Here is a 21,421-nt window from a genome sequence, read left to right as displayed (position 1 = left end):
TTCCCTGACACCCTGCAGGTAGGAGAGCAGCTGGTCCTGGGGGAGGGTGTGTGGGGACAGTCCTGACCCCTTAAGGGTGTGTGGGGACAGTCTTGACCCCTTAAGGGTGTGTGGGGACAGTCCTGACCCCTTAAGGGTTGTGGGGGACAGTCCTTACACCTTAAGAGTGTGTAGGGACAGTCCTTACCCATTAAGGGAGGGTGGAGCCAGTCCTGACCCCATAAGGAAGGGTGGGGACACTCCTTACCCCTTAAGGAAAGGGTGGGGACAGTCCTGACCCCATAAGGCAGGGTGGGGACAGTCCTTACCCAGCAGCTCAGCTCTGCCTCTGTCTCTGTAGGGGAGGCTCCTCAGCAGTGTGTCCTGGAGGCTCTGGAGCATCCCTGGGAAGAGGAGGAGTTGGTCCTGGATGCTCTGGAAGCTTGTAGGTGGGTGATCATAAGCACGGAGTGGTTCAGCCCCAAAGAAAGTCCTGGGGCTGAGAGGGATTTGGGGGGAAAAGTCTCCTTGGTCTGCAGGAGGTGCCGAGGCAGGGGCAGCGGGGGAGGCAAAATGCTTCCTGCTCCTGGCAGGGAGATGGGGGAGAGGAAAGTGCTTGAGATCTCTGCTCTGTGCTTCAGAAAGGCTGAGCACTGCTCCATCACCACCTGGGGGCTGCTGCATCAGGAGAAAAATACTCATTGGGAGATGCCCAGGCTGCCTAGGTAGCCTGTTTCTGTATTTTTTTCTTTTTTTTTTATAATATGTCAAGTATTTTCTGATGAAAAGACTCCTAACACGAGTCCTTCATATTGCAAATAAAAGCAATTTATTCCTGTGAAGTCGGGAGTTCCTAACTACATTCCTGCTTTGCATTTCAGAAGTCTCATCCAGTCCTTGCCTCCAGGTTTTCAGTCCCTCTCCTGTGTTTCCCTCCCAGTTCATACTCGGTGTTTGAGCTCTACCTGTCCTCTGGCTGCTCCACGGGATTTTCTCCTCTGGCTGCTCTTCCCCTGCAGCATTTAGGATTGCTACTTCTAGAAGAAAAGCTGTCGGTTGCTAAAAAGATGTTGGTTGCAAAAAAAAAAAAAAAAATTTAAAATAGTGTGTTAAAGATCAAGGCCTGAGCAAGACCCCCCCCCAGCTCTGAGGCTTCCCTGGGATGAGAAACACAATTACGGAGCTTGGGGATCCCCTGAGCCTCCCCTCCTGTTGGATTTGCTGGTTCTGCTACAGGTGTGTTCCCAAATCCTCCTGTTTGCATCTTGGGCCCTGAGGAACACGGAACTGGTGGGGCTTGAAAGAAATGCAAGGAAAGGACCTCAGTAAGTGCTGCCTGCCCTCTAGCAGTGTTTTTGCTACAGCAGAAAAGCAAACCTGGCTGCTGGCCCCTGGGAGCTGAGTGTGCTGCAGGACCAGGAAGAATCTGAGCCCCATTTGGTGGCCACTGATCCAGGAGTGATGGTTTCAGAGTGCCAGGTAACAGAGCTCCCTGAGTGGTGATTCTGCCCCTGTGCTCAGCTCTGGGGAGGCCACAGCTTGAGTCCTGTGTCCAGTTCTGGGCCCCTCAGCTCAGGAAGGAGATTGAGGTGCTGGAGCAGGTCCAGAGAAGAGCAAGGAGGCTGGGAAGGGATCCAGCACAAGTCCTGTGAGGAAGGGCTGAGGGAGCTGGGGGTGTTGAGGCTGGAGAAGAGGAGGCTCAGGGGAGACCTCATCACTCTCTACAACTCCCTGAAAGGAGGTTGGAGCCAGGGGGGGGTCAGGCAGATATCAGTAGGATAAGAGGGCACAGACTAAAGAATTTTTTCCTAATATCCAACCTAAACCTCCCCTGGCAGAGCTGAAGCTGAAGGGGAGGTTTAGGTTGGATATTAGGAAAGGATTCTTTGGAGAGAGGGTGCTCAGCCATTGGAATGGGCTGCCCAGGGAAGGGGTGGATTCTCCATCCCTGGAGATATTTCAAAAGAGCCTGGATGTGGCACTCAGTGCCATGGGCTGGGAACCACGGGGGGAGTGGATCAAGGGTTGGAGTTGGTGATCTCTGAGGTCCCTTCCAACCCAGCCAGTGCTATGATTCAGTGCTCAGGGAACCCTCTGAGGGGGTCTCAGAGCTCTCCCCAGCTCCTGCCTCCTCCCTGCCTGGTTTCAGACACCAGCTGGACCAGAGGCCTCAGGATGTGGCAGCATTTGCAGCATTTTCTTCTCTTTGGTGGCCAAAAGGCAGCAGGGGCTCTGCAGGGTGGAATTTACCCCAGGGGGGCACAAAATCCTTTCCAGTCCTTGCACTCCTGAATCCTCTGCTGAGCAGAGCAGGGGTGAGGCAGGAGCCCAGCACCCCCCACGCTGTTCCCCTCCATCACAAGTCCCTCCCTGGTGTCACAGGGGGCTGCCCATCATTTTATGGCCTATAACAGGCCCTGGGTGCCTGGCTGGAGGTGTCTGTGCTTGCACCATTGCTGTCAGGGTGGGTTCTGCCCCTGCCCGGGTCCTGCGGAGCCCTAATTGATCCCTCTGGGAGCTCTGAGCCTCCCTGGCTCGGTGCCACTGCAGCTCTGCTCTCCACTGCATGCAAAAAGCAGCAACTTCTTCTTCTTCAGGGTCAGACAGGGGCTGCTGCAAACCCTGTCAGGAAGAGACCAAAAAAAATGTGCATGCTTAATTGTACATTAACTCATTTAAAATATGTTAAAAGGTTTAGAAGTCTGAACGTGTGTGTGTGTGTGTGTGTGTGTGTGTGAGAGCAGCCTGGCAGCTCTGCCAGCTCATGCTCAACAAATGCCTAAAATCTGCTTAGAAACAGAGCTCACAGGGATGCAGTGTGCTGAGGTTATGGACAGGGAAATTTCCCTGGGGAACAGGTCAAGGACTTTGCAGTCTAGGCAACCAGAATAAAGGACTGGCTAGTTAGGCCAGGCTGGTACCAGCCAGTCAGAAATGGAGATACACAGAGTGCTTCTAACTGGGGGGGCAATGAGCCCCTGGAGGAGCTTTTCCAGCCAGGGGCCTGATTTTTCCATCCAAGGGTTCTAAGCAGAACCGTGTCTCTTGCAGAGAGCTGTGTTGGAGCTGACTCAGCACATGCTGTAGGATGATGTGGGAGGCTGAGGCACAGGCTGAGCATCAGCAGAGAGCCTGAAGTGCCTCCACTTGTTTCTGATAAAGTCTCCTGCCCCAGACTATTCACAGGTGGATGGATTGGCCTTGGCAGCTCCAGGGAAACCTCTTGGGAGCTTGGGTCAAAGCTCACCTTGAGGCAACATAAAAGCCAGGACAGACTCCCTGGGTTCCCAGAGAGAGGCCTCCAGGGAGGCCTCCACTGCTGCTCTTCTGTCTAAAAAACCCAAAAATGAACCAGGGAACAGCTAAAGGTGACTTGAGAGTTGGCAGCAGTGCCAGAGCAGCTGCAGCACCCGGCAGGAGCACAGCAGGTTTGGAAACAGAAAGGAAGAGCACAAAATAAAACCATCCCAGCAGAGTCTGGAGCAGGTCCCCAGCAGGGACTCACTGTGATGCTGGCTGCCTCAGCTGCCCTCAGCACCTCCTCAGCTCCCTGCAGCAGCCTCTGGGCATTGCTCACCAGCAGCTCCGAGGAGGATTTGCTCTCTGCAGTCACTGCTTTGACCCTGAGAAGAGATTTCAGAGGATTTTCCTGGAAGAGCATCAGCCAGTCTCTCCTGAGCTCTCGGGGAAAGGTGTCCCCGGGCTGGAGACAGAGCCCCCTCCTCCTGCTCCTCTCACCTGGCCACCATGCCCAGCTGCCTGCTGATGGTGTGGGTCTGCTCCGTGGCACTCAGCAGCTCCAGGCAGCACCTCTTGTCCTGGCAGTGCTTGGCCACAACCTGCCCAAATTTAACCAGCACCTGCCCCTCCGAAGCTATCTGGGTGGCACAGGCCACAAGCTGGTCCTTGCTCTGGGAAAGAAATAGAGATAAAGGTGTGGGGAGGGAGAGGAGAAAAAAAAAAAAAAAGAAAAAGAAAAAAGAAAAAGAAAAGAGAAATAAAAAGAAAAAAGAGAAAAAAAAAGGGAAAAAAGAGAAATAAAAAGAAAGAGAAAAAAAAGAAAAAAGAGAAATAAAAAGAAAAAAGAGAAAAAAAGAAAAAAGAAATAAAAAGAAAAAAGAGGAAAAAAAAGGAAAAAAAAGGAGAAGAAAAAAGAAAAAAAAAGGAGAAGAAAAGAAAAAAGAAAAAAATAAAAAGAAAAAATGAAAAGAAAAATAGAAAGAAAAAAGAAAAAAAGAAAAAAGAGAGAAAAAGAAAAAAGGAAAAAAGAAAAAAAAGGGAAAAATGGAAAAAAAGAAAAAAAAGATAAAAAAATAAAAGAAAAGGGAAAGGAAAAAAAAAAAAAAAAAAAGACCACTTCTCCAGCCTGAGAGATGTATTCTGGAACATACACATGTGATCATAGATGTGATGTGTTCTGCAGCAGGGCAAGGGCTGGAGGGCAGGCTGGTGTCTCATTAATTAATCAACTCGTAATGCTCTGCATCAGTGTTTGGGTTGTGGCCCTGCTGGGAGGGCAGGGGCTGGGAGCCCCACACGTGCTGGGCTGGAGGGGGGAATGGTCCCTACCAGGATGGGCCCTTTCCTCCTCAGGAACTGAGTCATGTGAAGCATCCTCCTTGCCATGTCCTTGGTGACCTGGGAGATCCTGCTGGCACCACCACCCTGCCACCTCTCACTGGTTTCCCTCTCGTGCTTTGCAGGGCCACTGGGAGGGCTCTTCCAGTGCTGTGGAGAGAGGAACTGGAGGGGTTTGGAGTCCTCTGGACACCTCGATGCTGGGAAGTCTCCTCCTGGGTGTTTCTGCAGCAGTTTTGGGTGAGTGAAGGAGGTGGGAGAGCTGCTCACCACCTCTCTGCCTCTGCCCTGCCTTCCCCCCAGCCCCAGCAGGACTGTCACATCCCCAGCAGGACTGTCACATCCCTGGTGCCACCATCCCCAGCAGGACTGTCACATCCCCAGTGCCACCATCCCCAGCAGGACTGGACTGTCACATCCCTGGTGCCACCATCCCCAGCAGGACTGTCACATCCCTGATGCCACCATCCCCAGCAGGACTGTCACATCCCTGGTGCCACCATCCCCAGCAGGACTGGACTGTCACATCCCTGATGCCACCATCCCCAGCAGGACTGTCACATCCCTGGTGCCACCATCCCCAGCAGGACTGTCACATCCCTGGTGCCACCATCCCCAGCAGGACTGTCACATCCCTGGTGCCACCATCCTCAGCAGGACTGGACTGTCACATCCCTGGTGCCACCATCCCCAGCAGGACTGTCACATCCCTGGTGCCACCATCCTCAGCAGGACTGGACTGTCACATCCCTGGTGCCACCATCCTCAGCAGGACTGTCACATCCCTGATGCCACCATCCCCAGCAGGACTGTCACATCCCCAGTGCCCCCATCCCCAGCAGGACTGGACTGTCACATCCCCAGGGCCACCAGCCCCGGCAGGACTGGACTGTCACATCCCTGGTGCCCGAGGCTGGGAAGCAGGACTGAGTGCTCTGAGCCCCTCTGCTGGGTGATGCTGATCCTGCTGGGCCCTCTGCCAGCTCCTGGCAAGTGAGAGGAGTTGTGTGGGAGGCCCAGGAGCTGGGTGGTGGTGCAGGGGAGGGAGGGAGAGCAGCACAGCCTGCTTGGGGAGGGTTGGATCCTGCAGGGCTCAGATCAGGTGACCGGGAACCTGATCCAGCTCTCAGGGTGTCCCAGAGGGCTGGAGCACTGCCTGACCTCCAGAGCTCCCTGCCCAGCATCACTGACCCAAGAGCTCCGTGGTGTCTGTACCAGGGCTGACTGACAGCTCTGACCACGGGAGAATAATTAAAAAAAAAAAAAAGCTAAAAAAAAAAAGCTACTGTACCGTTTCAGGTGCCTCCCTGGGAGCTCCTCCTGCTCTCCTGCTCAGGAAGGTTCCTGCTGAGCTGGGGTGGCTCCGAGCACCCAGTTGTGGGGTAGTTGTGGTGCTGCTGTGTCCTGGGGGGTGCTGGTCCCCCGGGCTCTGCAGCCGTTGTCTGATGAGGTGCAGGAGGTGTTCACTGATGCCCCGGGCAGCCCCGAGCTGGGTCAGCAGGTAGTGTGCCTTTGCTGACCAGTCCCAGAGCAGGCAGTCCAGGTGGAGGTGGCCCGTGGCCCGGTGGCTCTGGAGGAGCTGCCTGGTGCTGCCCACGGCCTCGGAGGTGAGCACCAGGAGGTGATCTGCAACCGAGAGCAGCTCAGCCTGGGTTTCCCTCTCCAGAACATCCTGGAGGGTGGTTTTGACCCACTGGACGTTGGCCATCAGGTGATTTGCCCTCTCCTCAAAGACCTGCTCGCTTCTCCCCCTCTCCTCTCGGGGCAGGGGGCGGAGGGCTGGCCCGAGGACACCCCGGATCACCCCCAGGTGCTCCCTGTTGACCTTCTCCAGGTGGAGCAGTAACACCTCGGCCCTGAGGGCCAGGTCCCTCTGCAGGAGCTCAAAACGAACACACAAGCTGGCAGAAGGCAGTGGGGAGGCAGAGAGGGCGTTGGAGGCATCCAGCAGTGCTTCCATCAGCACCTTCATCTCCTCCCTGAGCTCCAGGATCTCGCTGCCACCGCGGGCTTCGGGGCAGGAGAAGGAGGAGAACCAGGCAGCCTCCTGCAGCCTCAGGGAGTGCTCAGACACAGCAGCCAAGAGGCTCTGGGAGCAGAGCTTGTTCTTCACAGCACCCCTCAGCTCCCCCAGGAGCAGGACGTCCCTGCCAATGAACCCATCCAGGGCACCCAGCAGGACCTGCATGCTGACAGCCCACTGGACACAGCACAGCTCCAGCCTGGCCTTCCCCACCCTGCTGCAGCCCTGCCAGGAGGCTGCTTTCTCAAGTAGCACCTTGGTGGTCCTCTGAGCACGGGAAAACTTGGCTTGGAGCTGCAGGAAGCTGTCCTGGGCAGTGGGACTGTCCTGAGGCCAGGCCATGCTCGTGATGGCTCCAGCTAACCCAACCGCTCCTCCCAGAGCCACCACGGGCTCCTCCAGGGCCTCTTTGCCTCTCAGAAGGTCACCAGAGATGACAAAGCCAAGTATCTGCTGAGACAGGGCATACCAGGGACCTGCCAGGGCTGCCAGGCACTCCGTGGTCTGACGGAGCCTCTCGGAGAGCAGGGATGCAGCTTGGAGGAGGCTGCTGGGATGCTGCAGCCTCCCTGGGGCCGTGTCCCCGGCCAGGCTGAGGACACAGGGTGCCAGCAGTAAAATCTCCCGGTACTGACCCAGGATCTGCCCCTGGGGGGGCTGGGTGAGGGGCAGTGCCTCCCTGGCTGCCTCCACACAGCCCTGGCAGAGCTGGAGCAGGGTGGAGCTGGCAGCCCGGAGAGCTGCGGGGTCCCTGGCTCCTGTGGCAGCCAGCAGAGCTGTGACAGCAGGGTGTGTGTCCCCTCTCCCCGGGGCAGCACCCTGTGCTGAGCTCCCTGCTCCTGCAGATGGGTGATTGGAGATGTCTCCTTGCAGCTCAGACACCTCCATCAGGGGGTTGATGCCAGGGTGGGACAGGCTGAGCCCAAACCCCTTCGCCCCACGAGTGCTTCTGAGTCCTTCCCGCAGGGGGCTGAGGATGTCTGGGTGGTTGGACCCATCCAGCCCGTCCCGGAGGTGCTGAGCAGCACCCACCAGGCAGCTGGCTGCCTCTGAAAAGACAACCCTGCTGTGGGGGCAGCAGAGACCCTCCAGACAGAGGGCTGACACCTCTTTCAGCTGGAGGAGGGAGCTGCCCAGATGCTCAACCCACACCAGCAACCCGTTCCTGAAAATGGGGTCTGTGGCTCTGTCCACGTACCTGCTGCTGGCCTCAGCCACCCACCCAGCCCAGCTGGCCAGGCGACCCACGTGCCAGGAGAACCTCTGGGGGTTCTGCCTGCCCAGGGCCTCCTCAGCCCCTTCCTGGTGCTTGGCCATCTCCTGGAGGGAGAGCTGAAGGAGCTGGGACGTGCCGAGGCTCTCCTCAAAACACCTCAGGAGGTTTTCTGTGGTCCTGGCCCAGGCCTGGTAGAAGGAGCAGAGGTTCTGGGTGGCTCTCAGCTGGGCTGTGCTCCTGCTGGTGTCCAGCAGCAGTGGTGGGAGGCTGCCCAGGAGCCTCTTCAGGAATTCCACCTGATCTCTGATCTCCTCAGCACTTTGGGGGTCGCTGCACCTGGCCAGAACAAAGTCTGACACCCCCAGCATCTGCTGGGCACGCGAGAAGAAGGTGGCAGTGAGGGGCTGCAGCTTCTTCAGGAATCCTCCTGGTCCTCCTGGGAAACACCCCGTGCCAGCGAGGCTCAGGGCACCTTCAACCAACTGCCCCAGGGGCTCCTCACCCCCACAGAAGGTCTCCAGGATTTGGCACAGGGTGGCTGTGAGCACCGCCTGCTCCAGAGCCTCCAGCTGCTCCCTCATGCTGTGACACTGCTCCTCCAGGCTGCCTTCTGCCCAGCTCTGCCCTGCCTCCTCCTTCTCCTTCTCCTTCTCCTTCTCCTTCTCCTTCTCCTTCTCCTTCTCCTTCTTCTCCTTCTCCTCCTTCTCCTTCTCCTTCTCCTTTTCCTCCTCCTCCTCCTCCTGCCTTCCTCCCCTGCACAGCCTCCTCCTCAGCTCCAGCAGAGCCCAGCACCGTTTCACCAGCTCCCGCTTCACCTCCTGCCCAGAGGAGCCTGCCAGGAGCAGGGAGTGGAAAACCAGTGCTTCCAGGTGTGTGCTGAGCTGGAGGCTGCCGAGGTGAGCAGGGACAGAGAGCAGAGCCCGCAGGCTGCTGAGGTGCCAGGAGAAGGTCCCGGGGGTGCCCGCGGTGTCGGTGAGCAGGGAGCTGAGCTCCTGGATGGTGCTTTCCAGCAGCTGGAAGGGGCTGTCCCCGGGCAGGGGATCCCGGGAGCACCGGGGGCGGCTGAGCTGGGCTGTGTGGAGCAGAGGAACGGACTCCTGGAGGAGCTGCAGAGCTCTGGCCAGGCTCTCCCGTCGAGGACAGTCCCCCAGTTCCTGGAGGTGCTTTGCCGTCAGGTGGCTCAGCAGCAGCAAAGCCTCGGAAAAGGCTGGGAAAGCATCCAGCATCCCGGGCATGTCCCCTGCCCGCTGCAGCACCCCCAGGCACTGCAGGAGCCTGCTGGCAGCCCGGGTGATCCTCCTCACCCCGGCGGCACCTTCCAGCTGAAGGACCTGACAAAGAGAGGCACGGAGCAGCTGCTCAGAGGGGCTCAGGACTCCTGCTCCTCCTCCATGTCCCCAGCCGAGGTGACACCACCGTGTCCCGCTGTCCCCCTGCCCTCTCCAGCACTCTGCCCCCCCTTTACCTTCACGGTCAGGGTTAGGACCCTCTTAGCAGCAGCACCCAGCTCCTCCCTGAGGCTGGGTTTGTCTGGGTGCCCCTGGAGCCTGCGGGCTGCCAGCACCAGGGCCCTCCCTGCCAGCACCAGGGCCTGGGCTGCCGGGTGGCTCTGCTCCTTCCACATCTCATCCCGGGAATCCTCTGCCAGCCTGGAACACAACGCGGGGGGCTCAGCTCCCACCACCCCACCCTTGGCGTGGTGACAAGGATTGCCCGGGCGGTTTCATCACTCGGTCACCTCCCTCCCCAGCACACAGCCCTGCTTTCCCCTTTTCCCTCCCTGACTCCATTCCCCATCCCTTCCTCTCCACATTCCCACCTCCCCGCTGGGATGCAGGCAGGGAGCACCGGGCAGGCTCCCCAGTTTCAATCCCATCCCTTCCTCCTCCTTCCCAGCCCCCCCAGCAGGCACCCCCCAGACTCACCTTCTTGCCACAGCAGCCAATTCCTCCGTGGCCCGGCAGAGTTTTTCCGCATTCTCCCCTAATTTGGGCAGGGGCTGACGAATCCCCCCCTCCTGCTCCAGGGCCAGCGTGAGGTGACACAACTGCACGGCCATGGGGCAGAGGATCCTGCCCAGAGCTCTGTTTTCACTCAGGAGCTGCAGCTCGTGGAGGGAGAAAGGCTCCATCGCGTCCTCCTGCCTGGAGAAGGGAACACCGGGGACAGGAACCCACGCATCGGGGGGGGGGTTGGGGCGGGGGGAGATTAATTACACCTTGATTAACATAACTCCGTTAACTCCGCTCCTGCTGCAGACAGGGTGGAGGGCAGGGGAGGAAGGCAAGCGCCTGCTCCCCGGGTGTGTGAGGCAGAGGGGCTGGGGGGGGGGGGCTGGGGGGGTTTTGGGGGGTGTTGAGGGGTGTTGGGGAATGCTGGGGGGTATTGGGGGGGTGCTGGGGGGTATCGGGGGGGGTGTTGGGGGGGTGCTTGGGGGTGCTGGTGGCACCCGTGGGCCTCCCTCCTGCTCCCCCTCTTTTCGCGGAGTCCAAGGACGTTTGGGGGGGGTCTGGGAGCCGCCTCGGCCCCGGGGGTGCCCCCCGAGGGGGGTTTGGGGGTCCGCAAGGCGCCGGATTGTGGAGGGGGCCGCGATGCGTCCGCGTCGCCATGGAGACGGCGTGTCGCGGGGAGATGACGACACATCGCGACGGCTGCGGGGCACGCTGGGAGTTGTAGTCCGTAGCTCAGGGCCAGGGCCGCCGCCTCCCCCTTCCTGTCCCCCGGTGCTGTCCCCACAGTCACCCGTGGGGGCTGGGTCTGTCTCAGACCTGAGGGGAAGGGAGGCACCTCGGGGCCGTTCTCACCACAGGGCTTGGGCCTGGGGGGTGCGGCGGGAGGGGAAAAAAAATAAAGGAAACCGACCCCAATTCCCAGTTTCTCCCGGGAAGTGGGGCAGCGCGGAGCTGACCCGAATCTGCAGGGTTTGGGCCCCTTTTTTGTGCGGGGTGAGGGGTGCAGGCAGTGCCTGGAGGTGCCAGGGCGTGGAGGTGTTTTTCCCCGGGACACAATCCTGATGGAGGGGGTGGGAGGGCAATAAACCCGGAGGTTTTCTGCCGGTTCTGACTTTGGTTCTGTCCTTTCGGTGGGTTCGGCTCTGCCTCCTCTGCTGGAGATGCTCGGGAGAGTCACGCAAATAAACGCAACGCCCAGAGCTGAGAAACTGGAGGTGCTTCAGGCTGGGGTAAATTCACCTCAAAACCTCCTTCAGGCTGGGGTAAATTCACCCCAAAACCTCCTTCAGGCTGGGGTAAATTCACCCCAAAACCTCCTTCAGGCTGGGGTAAATTCACCCCAAAACCTCCTTCAGGCTGGGCAGAGCTTGGCTTTTCCTTCTTCCCAGCCCACCGTGCATCTTCTGGACCTGGATCCTGCTCCCTCTGCCTCCTGGTTGAAGCACTCCCAGCCCATTTCCTGCGGGCTACGGACACTTCCAGGACAAATCCACCTTTATAATTATTTTTTTTCCCACTTGTGAGGGCAGCACAGCTATAGGAACATCCCCCTCCTGCACTGCCCCTCCTTGGGTTTAGGATCCATCCTGGCAGCCTCCTGCTGCACCCCCTGTAACAAATGATGGTAACGTGTGTTTATGAATTTGTATTCCTAACCGGACAAATCCAGAGGTAAACTGAGAAAGAAGCAGATATGGGGCTAAGCAAGGCAATTGAAACATGTAATTTTCCACAAGAACAGTGGAAGCAACACAAGGCCTTAAGGAGACGAACTTCTGTCTCCACGATAATTAATTAGTTTTTAAAACAAGGCCCTGCCAAGGCTAACGAGGCACCGAAAGAAGGTGAAATCTGCACAGAGACAACATCAAAATGCCACAACCAGCAGAAAAGGGAAAAAATATGGCCAGGGTCTAATTTTGCTCTGTAACAAGATAATAATTCAGCGAAAACAAGAAGGGTAAAGGGTTTAAGTTTGAGGAAAACTTCTTACTTCATCTAAAAACCCCCCGAGGACCCCGATATCTCCCCAAGAGAGGACTCCACCCAGACTCTGCCCAGCCCCCCTGTCATGAATATTGTAATAACAGGATGTAACCCCTATGAATCTGTGTGCAAACCCACCCCTTTTTAATATTCATAGAACTGCAATCGATATAAGGTAATTTTAGAGTTTTAGAGGTGTGTGTGTGAGTGGAGCAGAGACTCCCCAAGCACCCAGCGCTGCTTTGCTCACTGCAATTTCAACTTCATTAGTTAATTAAACCATTAACAGAACACTGAGCCTCGCTCATTTGTAACACCCCTGCAGCAGGAGCCCCGTCCCGTGTGCCAGAAATCCCTCGTGGTGCTTCATGGATGCTGCAACATGAGCTGTGCACACACCTTGCACCCTTCAGACACCCTGCAGCACCAACCCGGGCCTTGGGCCATGCACCCTGCACCAGGAATCCTGCACCATGCAGGCTGCAGCGTGACGTGGGAAGTGCAACGTGGATCATGGGCTGTGCACCAGGAATCCTGCACCAGGCACGAGGGACCCTGCAACACGCAGCACCCGCTGGGCACCTCTTGCCACCTGAACCGGGCATCCTGCAACGTGAATCACGCAGGGTGCATGGTGCAAGGTGAATCGTGGGCCATGCACCATGCATCCTGCAACATAAACTGCATCGTGCACCTTGCAACATGAACCAGGGCCTGTGCAACATGAATCATGCAACATGCAACGGGAATCATGCAACTTGTATGTTGCAAGGTGACTCATGGGCATGCCATGCATCCTGCATCCTGCAACACAACCCGTGCACCGTGTGTCTGGCAACATGAATCATGCAACGTGCAACATGAACCCTGCATCATGCATCTTGCAACGTGAATAATGCAAGATGCAACGTGAATCATGCAACGTGCAACGTGATTCGTGCAAGGTGCATGGTGCAAGGTGAGTCCTGGGCCATGCACCATGCACCCTGCAACACAAACCATGGATCTTGTGTCTTGTGACATGAATCATGCAACGTGCACCATGCACCCTGCAGCACAAACCATGCACCATGTGTCACGACATGAATCATGCACCCTGCAACGTGACTGATGCCAGGTGCACGTTTCAAGGTGAATCACAGAGCACGCACCGTGTGCCTGGCAGCACGAATCCCTCGCTGTGCAACATGAATCCCGCACTCGTTACACTGTGGATCACGCATCAAGCACCTCGTGTCCTGCAACGAGAATCCCGCAGGGTTCAGGTTACAAGGTGAGCCCAGGCCCATGCCCCCCGCAGCACGAACCCTGCACCCCGTGTCTGGCAGCAAGACCCCCCCGCCCCCAGCCCCCTGTCCCTTGTCCCCTGTGCCCTGTCCCAGGACCCGTGCCCCGTGTGCCCTGCACGCTGCACCTCGCCGCCTGAATCCCGCACCGGGCACCGGGAATCACAGACCCCTCCCCGCACTGCCCCTCCCCGCACCCCACCCATCCTGTCGCGTCCCCTCCCCGCCCTCCCCGCCCCTCCCTGTCCTCCCCGCACCGCCTCCCCTATCCCCTCCCTGTACTGCCCCTTCCCGCACCCCACCCCTCCCGCACCACCCTTCCCCTCCCCGCCCCGCCCCTCCTTGCCCTCCCCTCCCCGCACTCCTCCCCTCCCGCACCGCCTCCCCCAGCCCCTCCCCGCCCCTCCCTGCCCTCCCCTCCCCGCACCGCCCCTCCCCGCACCGCCTCCCCCAGCCCCTCCCCGCCCCTCCCTGCCCTCCCCTCCCCGCACCGCCCCTCCCCGCACCGCCTCCCCCAGCCCCTCCCCGCACCGCACCCCCCGCTCCTCCTCCTCTCCCCGCCCTCCCCGCCCCTCCCGCACCTCCTCCCCCGGCACCGCCCCCCCCGCGACTGCTCGCGCGCAGGCCCCGCCCACCCCCCCGTGCACGCGCCCGGCGGTGCGGAGGAGGAAGAGGAAGAGGAGGAGGAAGAGGAGGAAGCAGCAACAACAGCAGCAGCAGGAGCAGCAGCAGCAGCGGAGGCCGCAGGATGGACAGTGCGGGGAAGGAGCGTGAGGCCGTGCAGCTGATGGCGGAGGCGGAGAAGCGGGTGAAGGGCTCGCACTCCTTCCTGCGGGGGCTCTTCGGGTGAGCGGGGCAAAGGGTGCGGGGGGGGGGGAGGGAAAGAGTGCGGGGGGGAGGGGACGAGTGCGGGGGGGAGGGGGCAAAGGGTGCGGGAGGGCTGGGGTTGTAAAGAGGGGGTGTGAGGGGTGGCAAAAGGGGGATGCGGAGGGGAGGTTGTAGGAAGGGGGGTTACAAAACAAAGGGGGTGCAAAAAAAGGGGGGGTTTGGAAAAAAGGGGCGGTTACGAGAGCGGGGAGGTTACGGGGGGAGGGGGTGTTGCAAAACCGGGAGGTGCTTGGAAAAAGGGGGTGGTGAGGGGGGGTCCGTGGGTTGCCCAAAGCAGGGGAGCAGTGTGTGGAGGGGAGGGTGGCAAAAAGAGGGGAGGGGGCTGCAACAGAGCTCGTTGTAAAGAGGGGGGGTCCGGAGGGGGGGGGGGGGGGTGTTTGCAAAAGGAGGGTGCGGGAAGGGCTCCCGGGCCCTGTGGGTGGGGGCACGCAGGGTCAGGTCCTGCCCCCCCCGACCCACCCGTGGGTGCTCTGCCCACCCCCCGGGGCTGTGTGTCCCCCTCCACTCGTGGGTGAGGGTCTCCCCCAGCCTCCGGGGGGGTGTGGGCTGCCTTAGGGCCGGGGGGTGCTAAAAGAGGGGGGGGTCCAGTGCATCCCACCGGGCTCTGGAGCTTGGGGATCCCCCCGTGTCCCCACCCCCCCGGGGGATGTCCCGGAGCATCCTGCGGCACCGGGGGCTCCCCTGGGGCTGGACCCCCCCTCCTTCTCCTCCTCCTGCAGCCCTTTGGCAGCTCGGGTGACTTTGTCCCCACCCTCCGGAGGGATGGGGGTGATTTCCCCCCCCCCCTCATCCCCCAGGAATGACAGAGCTTCCTTTTTGGTGCAAAAAAAGTGGATATTCTTGGAAGGCTCTGCAAAGCCGGCAGGACTGGCCACCTCCAGCTTTGCCTCTGCCTGGCTCTTTTGGGGGTTATGTGTTTGGTTGTTTGTTTTTTTTTTAAAAAAAAAAGAGCATCGGGGGAGGCCTGGATGATTTTAAAGCCAGCCCAGAGAAATCGAGTGCCTGCAGCCCTGAGGGCAGAAGTTTTATAAATAAATTCCTCCCCGGCCCCTGGCAGATGAATGGGGCAGGACCTGCTCCAGGGGCATAATCCGGGCAGCCAATTGCTGAAAATCCTGGGAATGAACCAGCAGAGGTTTCCAGAGGCAAAATTTTCATTTTCTTGGCCTAAAAATAGACACAAAAAATTTAAAATAATAAAAAAATAATTTTTTTTTGTTTTTAAAAGTGGCAGAGAAAGGTGGTGGGGCTCTTGGCATCCTCCTGGTGCCAGGGGGTGCCCAGGCCAAAAGCCTCATTGGCAGCCTGGCTGTTTCCTGAGGAGCTCCATTAACTTGCCCGAGTGCTTTATTTTTATTTTTGAGGCTAAAAAGCTGAAACCCACCGGGTTTTGGATGCCTCAGAGGGTGTAGTGTTACCTTGGGCTGCAGTGGCTCTCAGGAGCTGAAGAATGATCCAAAAAACCCTTCCTGTGCTTCGAAAGGGAAGGTGGCTGCTGCCAGCAGAGGGGAACAAAAAATCCTGCTGATAATTCTCATGGTTTGTCCTTCCCTGGGTCAGTCAGAACCAGCTGATCCTGCCCCAAAAAGCTGGGCCAGGGACCCCATCAGAGCAGAGGGGGGGGGGCTCGCTCCGGGCTCCCAATTCTTGGGGAACATTCCCAAACTTTTTGCTGTCATTTCAGGGGAGGGTTTCCCTCTGCTCTCCTGGCTCTGCTTCATGCAGCAGGAGGTTTGGTGTCCTCCTGCTAGGAAGGGTTTGGTGATTTTGTGTCTGCTCCCTCCTGGCTCCTGGTCCCCCCAGATCCAGCTGTACCCCTGCCCAGGGTGATGCTCTCCTTCTGCTTGAAAATTCGGGGCAGGGGGCCACATGTCCTGAGCACAGGGGGCTGCAGCCCCCCCCCCCCAAGCTCCGTCCTCAGCTCAGGGCTGGTGTTTTGGGGCTCTTTGTGCCTTGCAGGGGTAACACCAGGGTGGAGGAAGCCTGTGAGATGTACACCAGGGCTGCCAACATGTTCAAGATCGCCAAGAACTGGAGCGGTGAGCGCAGCCCCTGCCCCGGGGGGGAGGGAAGGGAAGGGAAGGGGGGGGTGGCTGGTGTTGGGGGGACCCGGCAGCACCTGGGCATCATCCTCTGGTGAAGGTGAAATCTCCCCCAGCTGCAGGGAATGCCTTCTGCCAGGCAGCCAAGCTCCACATGCAGCTGCAGAGCAAGCACGACTCGGCCACCAGCTTCGTGGATGCAGGGAATGCCTACAAGAAAGCAGATCCCCAAGGTAGGGGGGGACGGGGGGGATGGGGGCTCTGGCTCGGGGGCTGCCCCTGGGCAGCTTCAGTCCTGGGTTTGCTCCACCTGGGGGGTGCTCTGGCTGCTTGCAGAATGATTCGGGTGGGTCTGGGGTCTGCGGGAGGAGAACAGGCAGAGCTCTGGGGGAGGAGACAGGTTCTGGGGTTAAAAAGAATGAGGATTAAAAAGAATCTGGTCATGAAGAGCAGGGCTGTGGCTGCCTGGAAGAACCCTGATTGCCCTTACCCTGGTGGAGTGTTTGGAAGCAAACTAACCAACTAACCAACTAACCAACCAACCAGCCCAACCAGCCAACCAACCCAACCAACCAACCCAACCAACCAACCCAACCAACCAGCCCAACCAACCAACCCAACCAACCCAACCCAACCAACCCAACCCAACCAACCCAACCCAACCAACCCAACCCAACCAACCCAACCCAACCAACCCAACCAACCCAACCAACCCAACCCAACCCAACCCAACCAACCCAACCAACCCAACCAGCCCAACCAACCAACCCAACACACCCAACCCAACCAAACCCACTCACCCAGCAGTGTTACCCCTGCTCTCCTGTGCCTGGAGCTGCCTGGAGGCTGATGTTGCTGTGTTGTACCTGGAAAACCCCAAATTCCCAGCAGATGGCAGCTCCTGCCTGCTCCTGAGGTTGGGATTTTGCAGTTTGCTCCCTTTGGGGTTGCAGCCAGGCAAACTCCAGGGTACAGGGGTGTGTTCTGCCTGTCCCCATTTGTGGCAGTCACCTGTCAGTAACCCAGGTGCTGGGACCTGATGAGTTGGGACTCAATCTGCAGACACAAAACCAGGGGGGGACCCCAGGACCCTTTAGAGGATCCCTAAGGTCCCATGGCAGCTGTAGGGCCTTAGGGGGGTGGAAAGTTTTAGTGTCAGACAGACCCAAAGGTGTGGGTAGGTATTTGAGTAGCTGGTGTGTGGTCTGATGAAGAGTAAGGTGATTTTTTTGGGGCTTTTTTTTTCTTTTTTTTTTGTCTGGGGGGGGATGTTGGGCTGGGAATTGTGACGTGCTGGCTGATTTTGTTGTTTCTCCTGAACACCCCCCCAGAGGCCATCAACTGCTTAAATGCAGCCATTGATATCTACACTGACATGGTAAGGAGCTGGGCTGCTGGGTCCTGGGGGGCTCTGGGGGGCCCTGGGGGGCTCTGCTGGGTCCTGGGGGGCTCTGGGGGGTCCTGGGGGGCATCCCCAGCCCTCACCCCCTCTCTGCCCTCCCCAGGGCCGTTTCACCATCGCTGCCAAGCACCACATCACCATTGCTGAGATCTACGAGGCTGAGCTGGTGGACATTGAGAAGGTGAGGGTGGGGAATTCACCTTCCCCATGAAGTGAGTGGGGATTTTCCCAGCACGGGGCTCTGCTGGGGCTGTCCCAGCTCCTGTGAGCCCCTCTGCTGAGCAGAACCCCCCAGGGGAGAAGCCTTCTGTGCTGCAGTTGTGTTTGACACCTGAGGAAGCCCTTGGGGGGCAGTGGTGTGGCTGTGTCCTGGTGTTCCCAAAGGATGCTGCTGTTCCCTTGAGCTCACAGCTCAGCACTCCCCCTCTCTCACTCCCATAACCCAAGGCCCTGAGCAGCTTGCAGGGCACAAATACCTGGTTTCCAGGTACTGGAATTTTCTAGACCTGCTCCTCAGCAGCCCCAGTGCTGCCTCTCCATCCTCAGCCCCACCTCAGTCCCACTGTGTTGGGGCTGTTCCCAGAGGTGATTCCTTGGCTGGGGACAAACCTGCTGGGAGCCCCAGGTCCAGGTGTTGGTGGCGTCACCTCCAGAGCCAGAGACACTGGGATCAAACCCCTGCTGGGGATTTTTCAGGAGCTCTCAGCCCAGTTTCCAAGGGCAGCCTCATGCCTGGACCACCTCTGAGGTGGGAAAAGTTTTGTTGGAGGTGGTGGCTCTGTCCCTAAATGTCACCTGAGCAGTGTCACTCTGTCCCCAGGCCATTGCACACTACGAGCAGGCTGCAGACTACTACAAAGGAGAGGAGTCCAACAGGCAAGTGGGGCTTGGGGTGTCACTTCTGAGATGCACTGGGCAGGGACCCCCAGGTCCTGCTGGGGCTGCTGTGGGAGATTCTCCTGGTTTGGTGTTCCCATTCCGGGGGCAGAGAAAGCACAGGGGGAGGGAAGAGCAGCCCCAGGTCTGTGCTGAGCTGGGAACCCTCCTGCCTCGCCCTCTCCATTCCCTTGGGACAATAAAAAGGAAATTCCCCCGATCCGCAGGTTCTGGGCCCTGGTTTTGTGCAGGCTGAGGGGTGCAGGCAGTGCCTGGAGGTGCCAGGGCCTGGAGTTGTGTTTCCCCAGGACACAATCCCTGACTTTCCCCCGGTGCTGGTTGCAGCTCAGCCAACAAGTGTCTGCTGAAGGTGGCTGCCTACGCTGCCCAGCTGGAGCAGTACCCCAAGGCCATCGAGATCTACGAGCAGGTGAGGAGGGGAGCTGAGTGCTGCTCCCCAGGGAAAAACCTCTGGAAAAGGAAAAGCAGGTCAGTGTGTCGGGCTCCTCGAGCTGCCCAGGCCTAGAGGCTCCAAATCCTCCTTATTTTGGGGCTGAGGATGTCTGTAGGAGGCGAGGTTTGCTTCGGGGCTTTTAAGAGTTGCTTTAAGTCACCGAGGGAATTTTTATCCCTGATTTCTGCCCTTTCTGGGAAAGGCTGAAAGGGGAATCACTACTCACCCTTTTCATGGTATTTACAGCTGGGTTTGGCAGAATATTTCCTTCCCAATATTTTTTTGCACAGACCTTTCCCTCCAGCCTGTCTATCACAGGCAGCCCCGTGGTGCTGGGTGGGGTTTTACCCATCCCTCCTCTTCTCGGGTGGGTTCTTAGGGGTTGGGGGTGGGGGGTTTCATCCCTGACCCCTTTAAGGAGCTCTGCTTGTGCCTAGGTGGGGACAAACACCATGGACAACCCTCTGCTCAAGTACAGTGCCAAGGAGTATTTCTTCAAAGCTGCTCTGTGCCACTTCATTGTGGATGAGCTGAATGCCAAGGTGAGGGGCTCAGGGCTGGGACCCCAAACTTTCTGCAGCCCCCTGGGGCACTTCCTGCACACCCAGGGATTTGCTGGGATGGGGTTTGCTGTTCTAGGATGTGGGTGGAAAAGGAAGCTGCAGTAAGAAAGGAAATTGGTTTTAATCCTGTGAGGAAGGGCTGAGGGAGCTGGGGGTGTTGAGGCTGGAGGCTCAGGGGAGACCTCATCACTCTCTACAACTCCCTGAAAGGAGGTTGGAGCCAGGGGGGGGTCAGGCAGATATCAGTAGGATAAGAGGGCACAGACTAAAGAATTTTTTCCTAATATCCAACCTAAAAGCTAAAGCTGAAGCTCTGCCAGGGGAGGTTTAGGTTGGATATTAGGAAAAGATTCTTTGCAGAGAGGGTGCTCAGCCATTGGAATGGGCTGCCCAGGGAAGGGGTGGATTCTCCATCCCTGGAGATATTTCAAAAGAGCCTGGATGTGGCACTGAGCACCCTGGGCTGGGGGGGACACTTGATGATCTCAGAGGGGTCCTTTTTGGGCTGATTGACTCTGTGGCTGTATGAAAATGAGCCCCAGGGCTGACTTCTCTCTTCCAGCTTGCACTTGAGAAGTATGAAGAGATGTTCCCTGCGTTCACAGACTCACGGGAGTGCAAACTACTGAAAGTGAGTGGTGGCAGGGCTGGGGAGCAGGCAGTGCCACAGCTGGGCTCAGACATTCTGCAGGGCCCCAGCCTCCTCTTGCTTCACCCTGGAGGCAGCTGCAGGATGACTGTTCTGGGTAGCTTAAAAAAACCAAACAAAACAACCCAAACCAGCAACCCCAACTGGTTTTGTGTTGGTGGCAGGTGGTTTGAGAAGGCTGCCAGGGTGCTGCTGCTGGAGATGTGGGTGCTGAGGGTACCTCTGAGATGCTCTGGGGAACACCCAGTAATGGGACAGGGTCTGATTTTTCCTGGTGTTTTCCTAGAAACTGCTGGAAGCCCACGAGGAGCAGAACAGTGAGGCATACACCGAGGCAGTGAGTAGTCCCAAAGTCCCCAGGATGCACTCATGGCTGGGGTTTTCCCTTTCTTCTCTTTTTTTGGGGTGTGCACGCTGCTAAAGGGTGGGTCCGGGGTTGCCTGAGCTCTCAGTGCTGAGCAAAGCACCGGGCAGGGGGCTCTGCTGAACCAGGGCTGCTTCCAGCCAATCCCTAATTTAATACTTTGGAACTATCAGTCTGTCACTGCCAGCTAAGCAAAGATCCTGCCTGGTTGTGCTCCAACTCCTTGGGGTGTTTTACAGTGGCTTGAAGTGCTCTCTGTGTTTTTGGATCGATAGATCTCGTTTTAATGCAATTTTTTTTTTCCCTCTGCAACAAGACGTTTTAGAAACCTGCACTTCAAGAACTGCAGGATGATTTTTTTTTGTTGTTGTTTTTGTTTTCCAGCAGCCTGGTTTCCCTTCTGGTGTCCTAATTGAAGCCTTTTTTTTGTTTGTTTTCTGGCAGGTGAAGGAGTTTGATTCGATATCTCGGTTGGATCAGTGGCTCACGACCATGCTGCTGCGCATCAAGAAATCCATCCAGGGGGAGGGGGATGGGGACCTCAAGTGACCCCCTCCTGCTCCCCATGGCATGCAGCCTCACTTCCCAGTCCCTGTGTTCCTGCCAAGGACCACTGCAGGCTCCCTCACCCAGCCCCTCAGCTTTCTCTTTCGTTGCTCACCAGTCCCTGTGTCCCTGTAGTGCCCTGCTCTGTGTCGTGGGTGGGTGGGTGGGTGGGTGGGAGCCTCCTGGCAGCTCTTTCCCAGGTGGAAGCAGCAGGAAAGCCCTGGTGTGGTCAGCTGGGAGCCCGGTGTCTGTGCTGGCAGCTGCTCCTCCTGCCCCTGCTCCAGCATGGAAACCTTTTGCCTGCACCCACAGATCCCTTCTGCCCCCCCCTGCCTCTTTCTGTTTCTCCGTGGACCTTGGTTTGGTGGGGTTTTTGGTCTGGTTTTGTTTAAATTATTTTTTTGTTTTGTTTTTGTTTTTACCTGGTGGCAGTGAAAGGCTTTGTGATGCTCCCCTGCAGTGTCTGCACCCCCTGTCCTGTCACCCAGGGCTGGGGTGTGGGTGTCCCCACTGGTGTGTTCTGCAGGTCTGGATCTTGTACAATGTAAACGTTCTGCTCCCTTTTCCCTGCATCTGTTTTGCCACTTCTCTGCCATGGTGCATCCCCCCCCGAGCAA

The 21,421-nt window shown here is 58.0% G+C and overlaps 2 protein-coding genes and 1 long non-coding RNA gene across 3 annotated transcripts; 2 read left to right on the top strand and 1 right to left on the bottom strand.

Moving 5' to 3' along the window:
* On the top strand, positions 1-4,818 carry LOC139793901 (uncharacterized). Its single transcript, XR_011724873.1, has 3 exons — positions 1-18; positions 341-428; positions 4,683-4,818. It is a non-coding gene; the product is annotated as an uncharacterized lncRNA (long non-coding RNA).
* LOC139793900 (uncharacterized) lies at positions 2,243-9,031 on the bottom strand. Its single transcript, XM_071738800.1, has 5 exons — positions 5,849-9,031; positions 4,549-4,782; positions 3,718-3,890; positions 3,485-3,602; positions 2,243-2,601 (listed from the first exon to the last, which is right to left on the bottom strand). The coding sequence occupies exons 1-5, from the start codon at positions 9,029-9,031 to the stop codon at positions 2,356-2,358; spliced, it is 3,954 nt and encodes a 1,317-aa protein (XP_071594901.1). The 3' UTR covers positions 2,243-2,355.
* A 4,642-nt stretch (positions 9,032-13,673) lies between these two features.
* Positions 13,674-21,367, top strand: NAPB (NSF attachment protein beta). The gene is made up of 11 exons (XM_071738799.1): positions 13,674-13,866; positions 15,868-15,947; positions 16,067-16,183; positions 17,282-17,328; positions 17,456-17,533; positions 18,173-18,228; positions 18,574-18,658; positions 19,120-19,224; positions 19,808-19,876; positions 20,181-20,231; positions 20,703-21,367. The coding sequence occupies exons 1-11, from the start codon at positions 13,769-13,771 to the stop codon at positions 20,805-20,807; spliced, it is 891 nt and encodes a 296-aa protein (XP_071594900.1). The 5' UTR covers positions 13,674-13,768; the 3' UTR covers positions 20,808-21,367.
* The last annotated feature ends 54 nt before the right edge of the window (positions 21,368-21,421 follow it).

Source organism: Heliangelus exortis, chromosome 3 (genome assembly GCF_036169615.1).
Source record: "Heliangelus exortis chromosome 3, bHelExo1.hap1, whole genome shotgun sequence".
NCBI classification, from domain to species: domain Eukaryota; kingdom Metazoa; phylum Chordata; class Aves; order Apodiformes; family Trochilidae; genus Heliangelus; species Heliangelus exortis.
The sequence above is the reverse complement of the archived record's forward strand: the minus strand, read 5'-3'. Positions and strand labels throughout refer to the sequence as shown.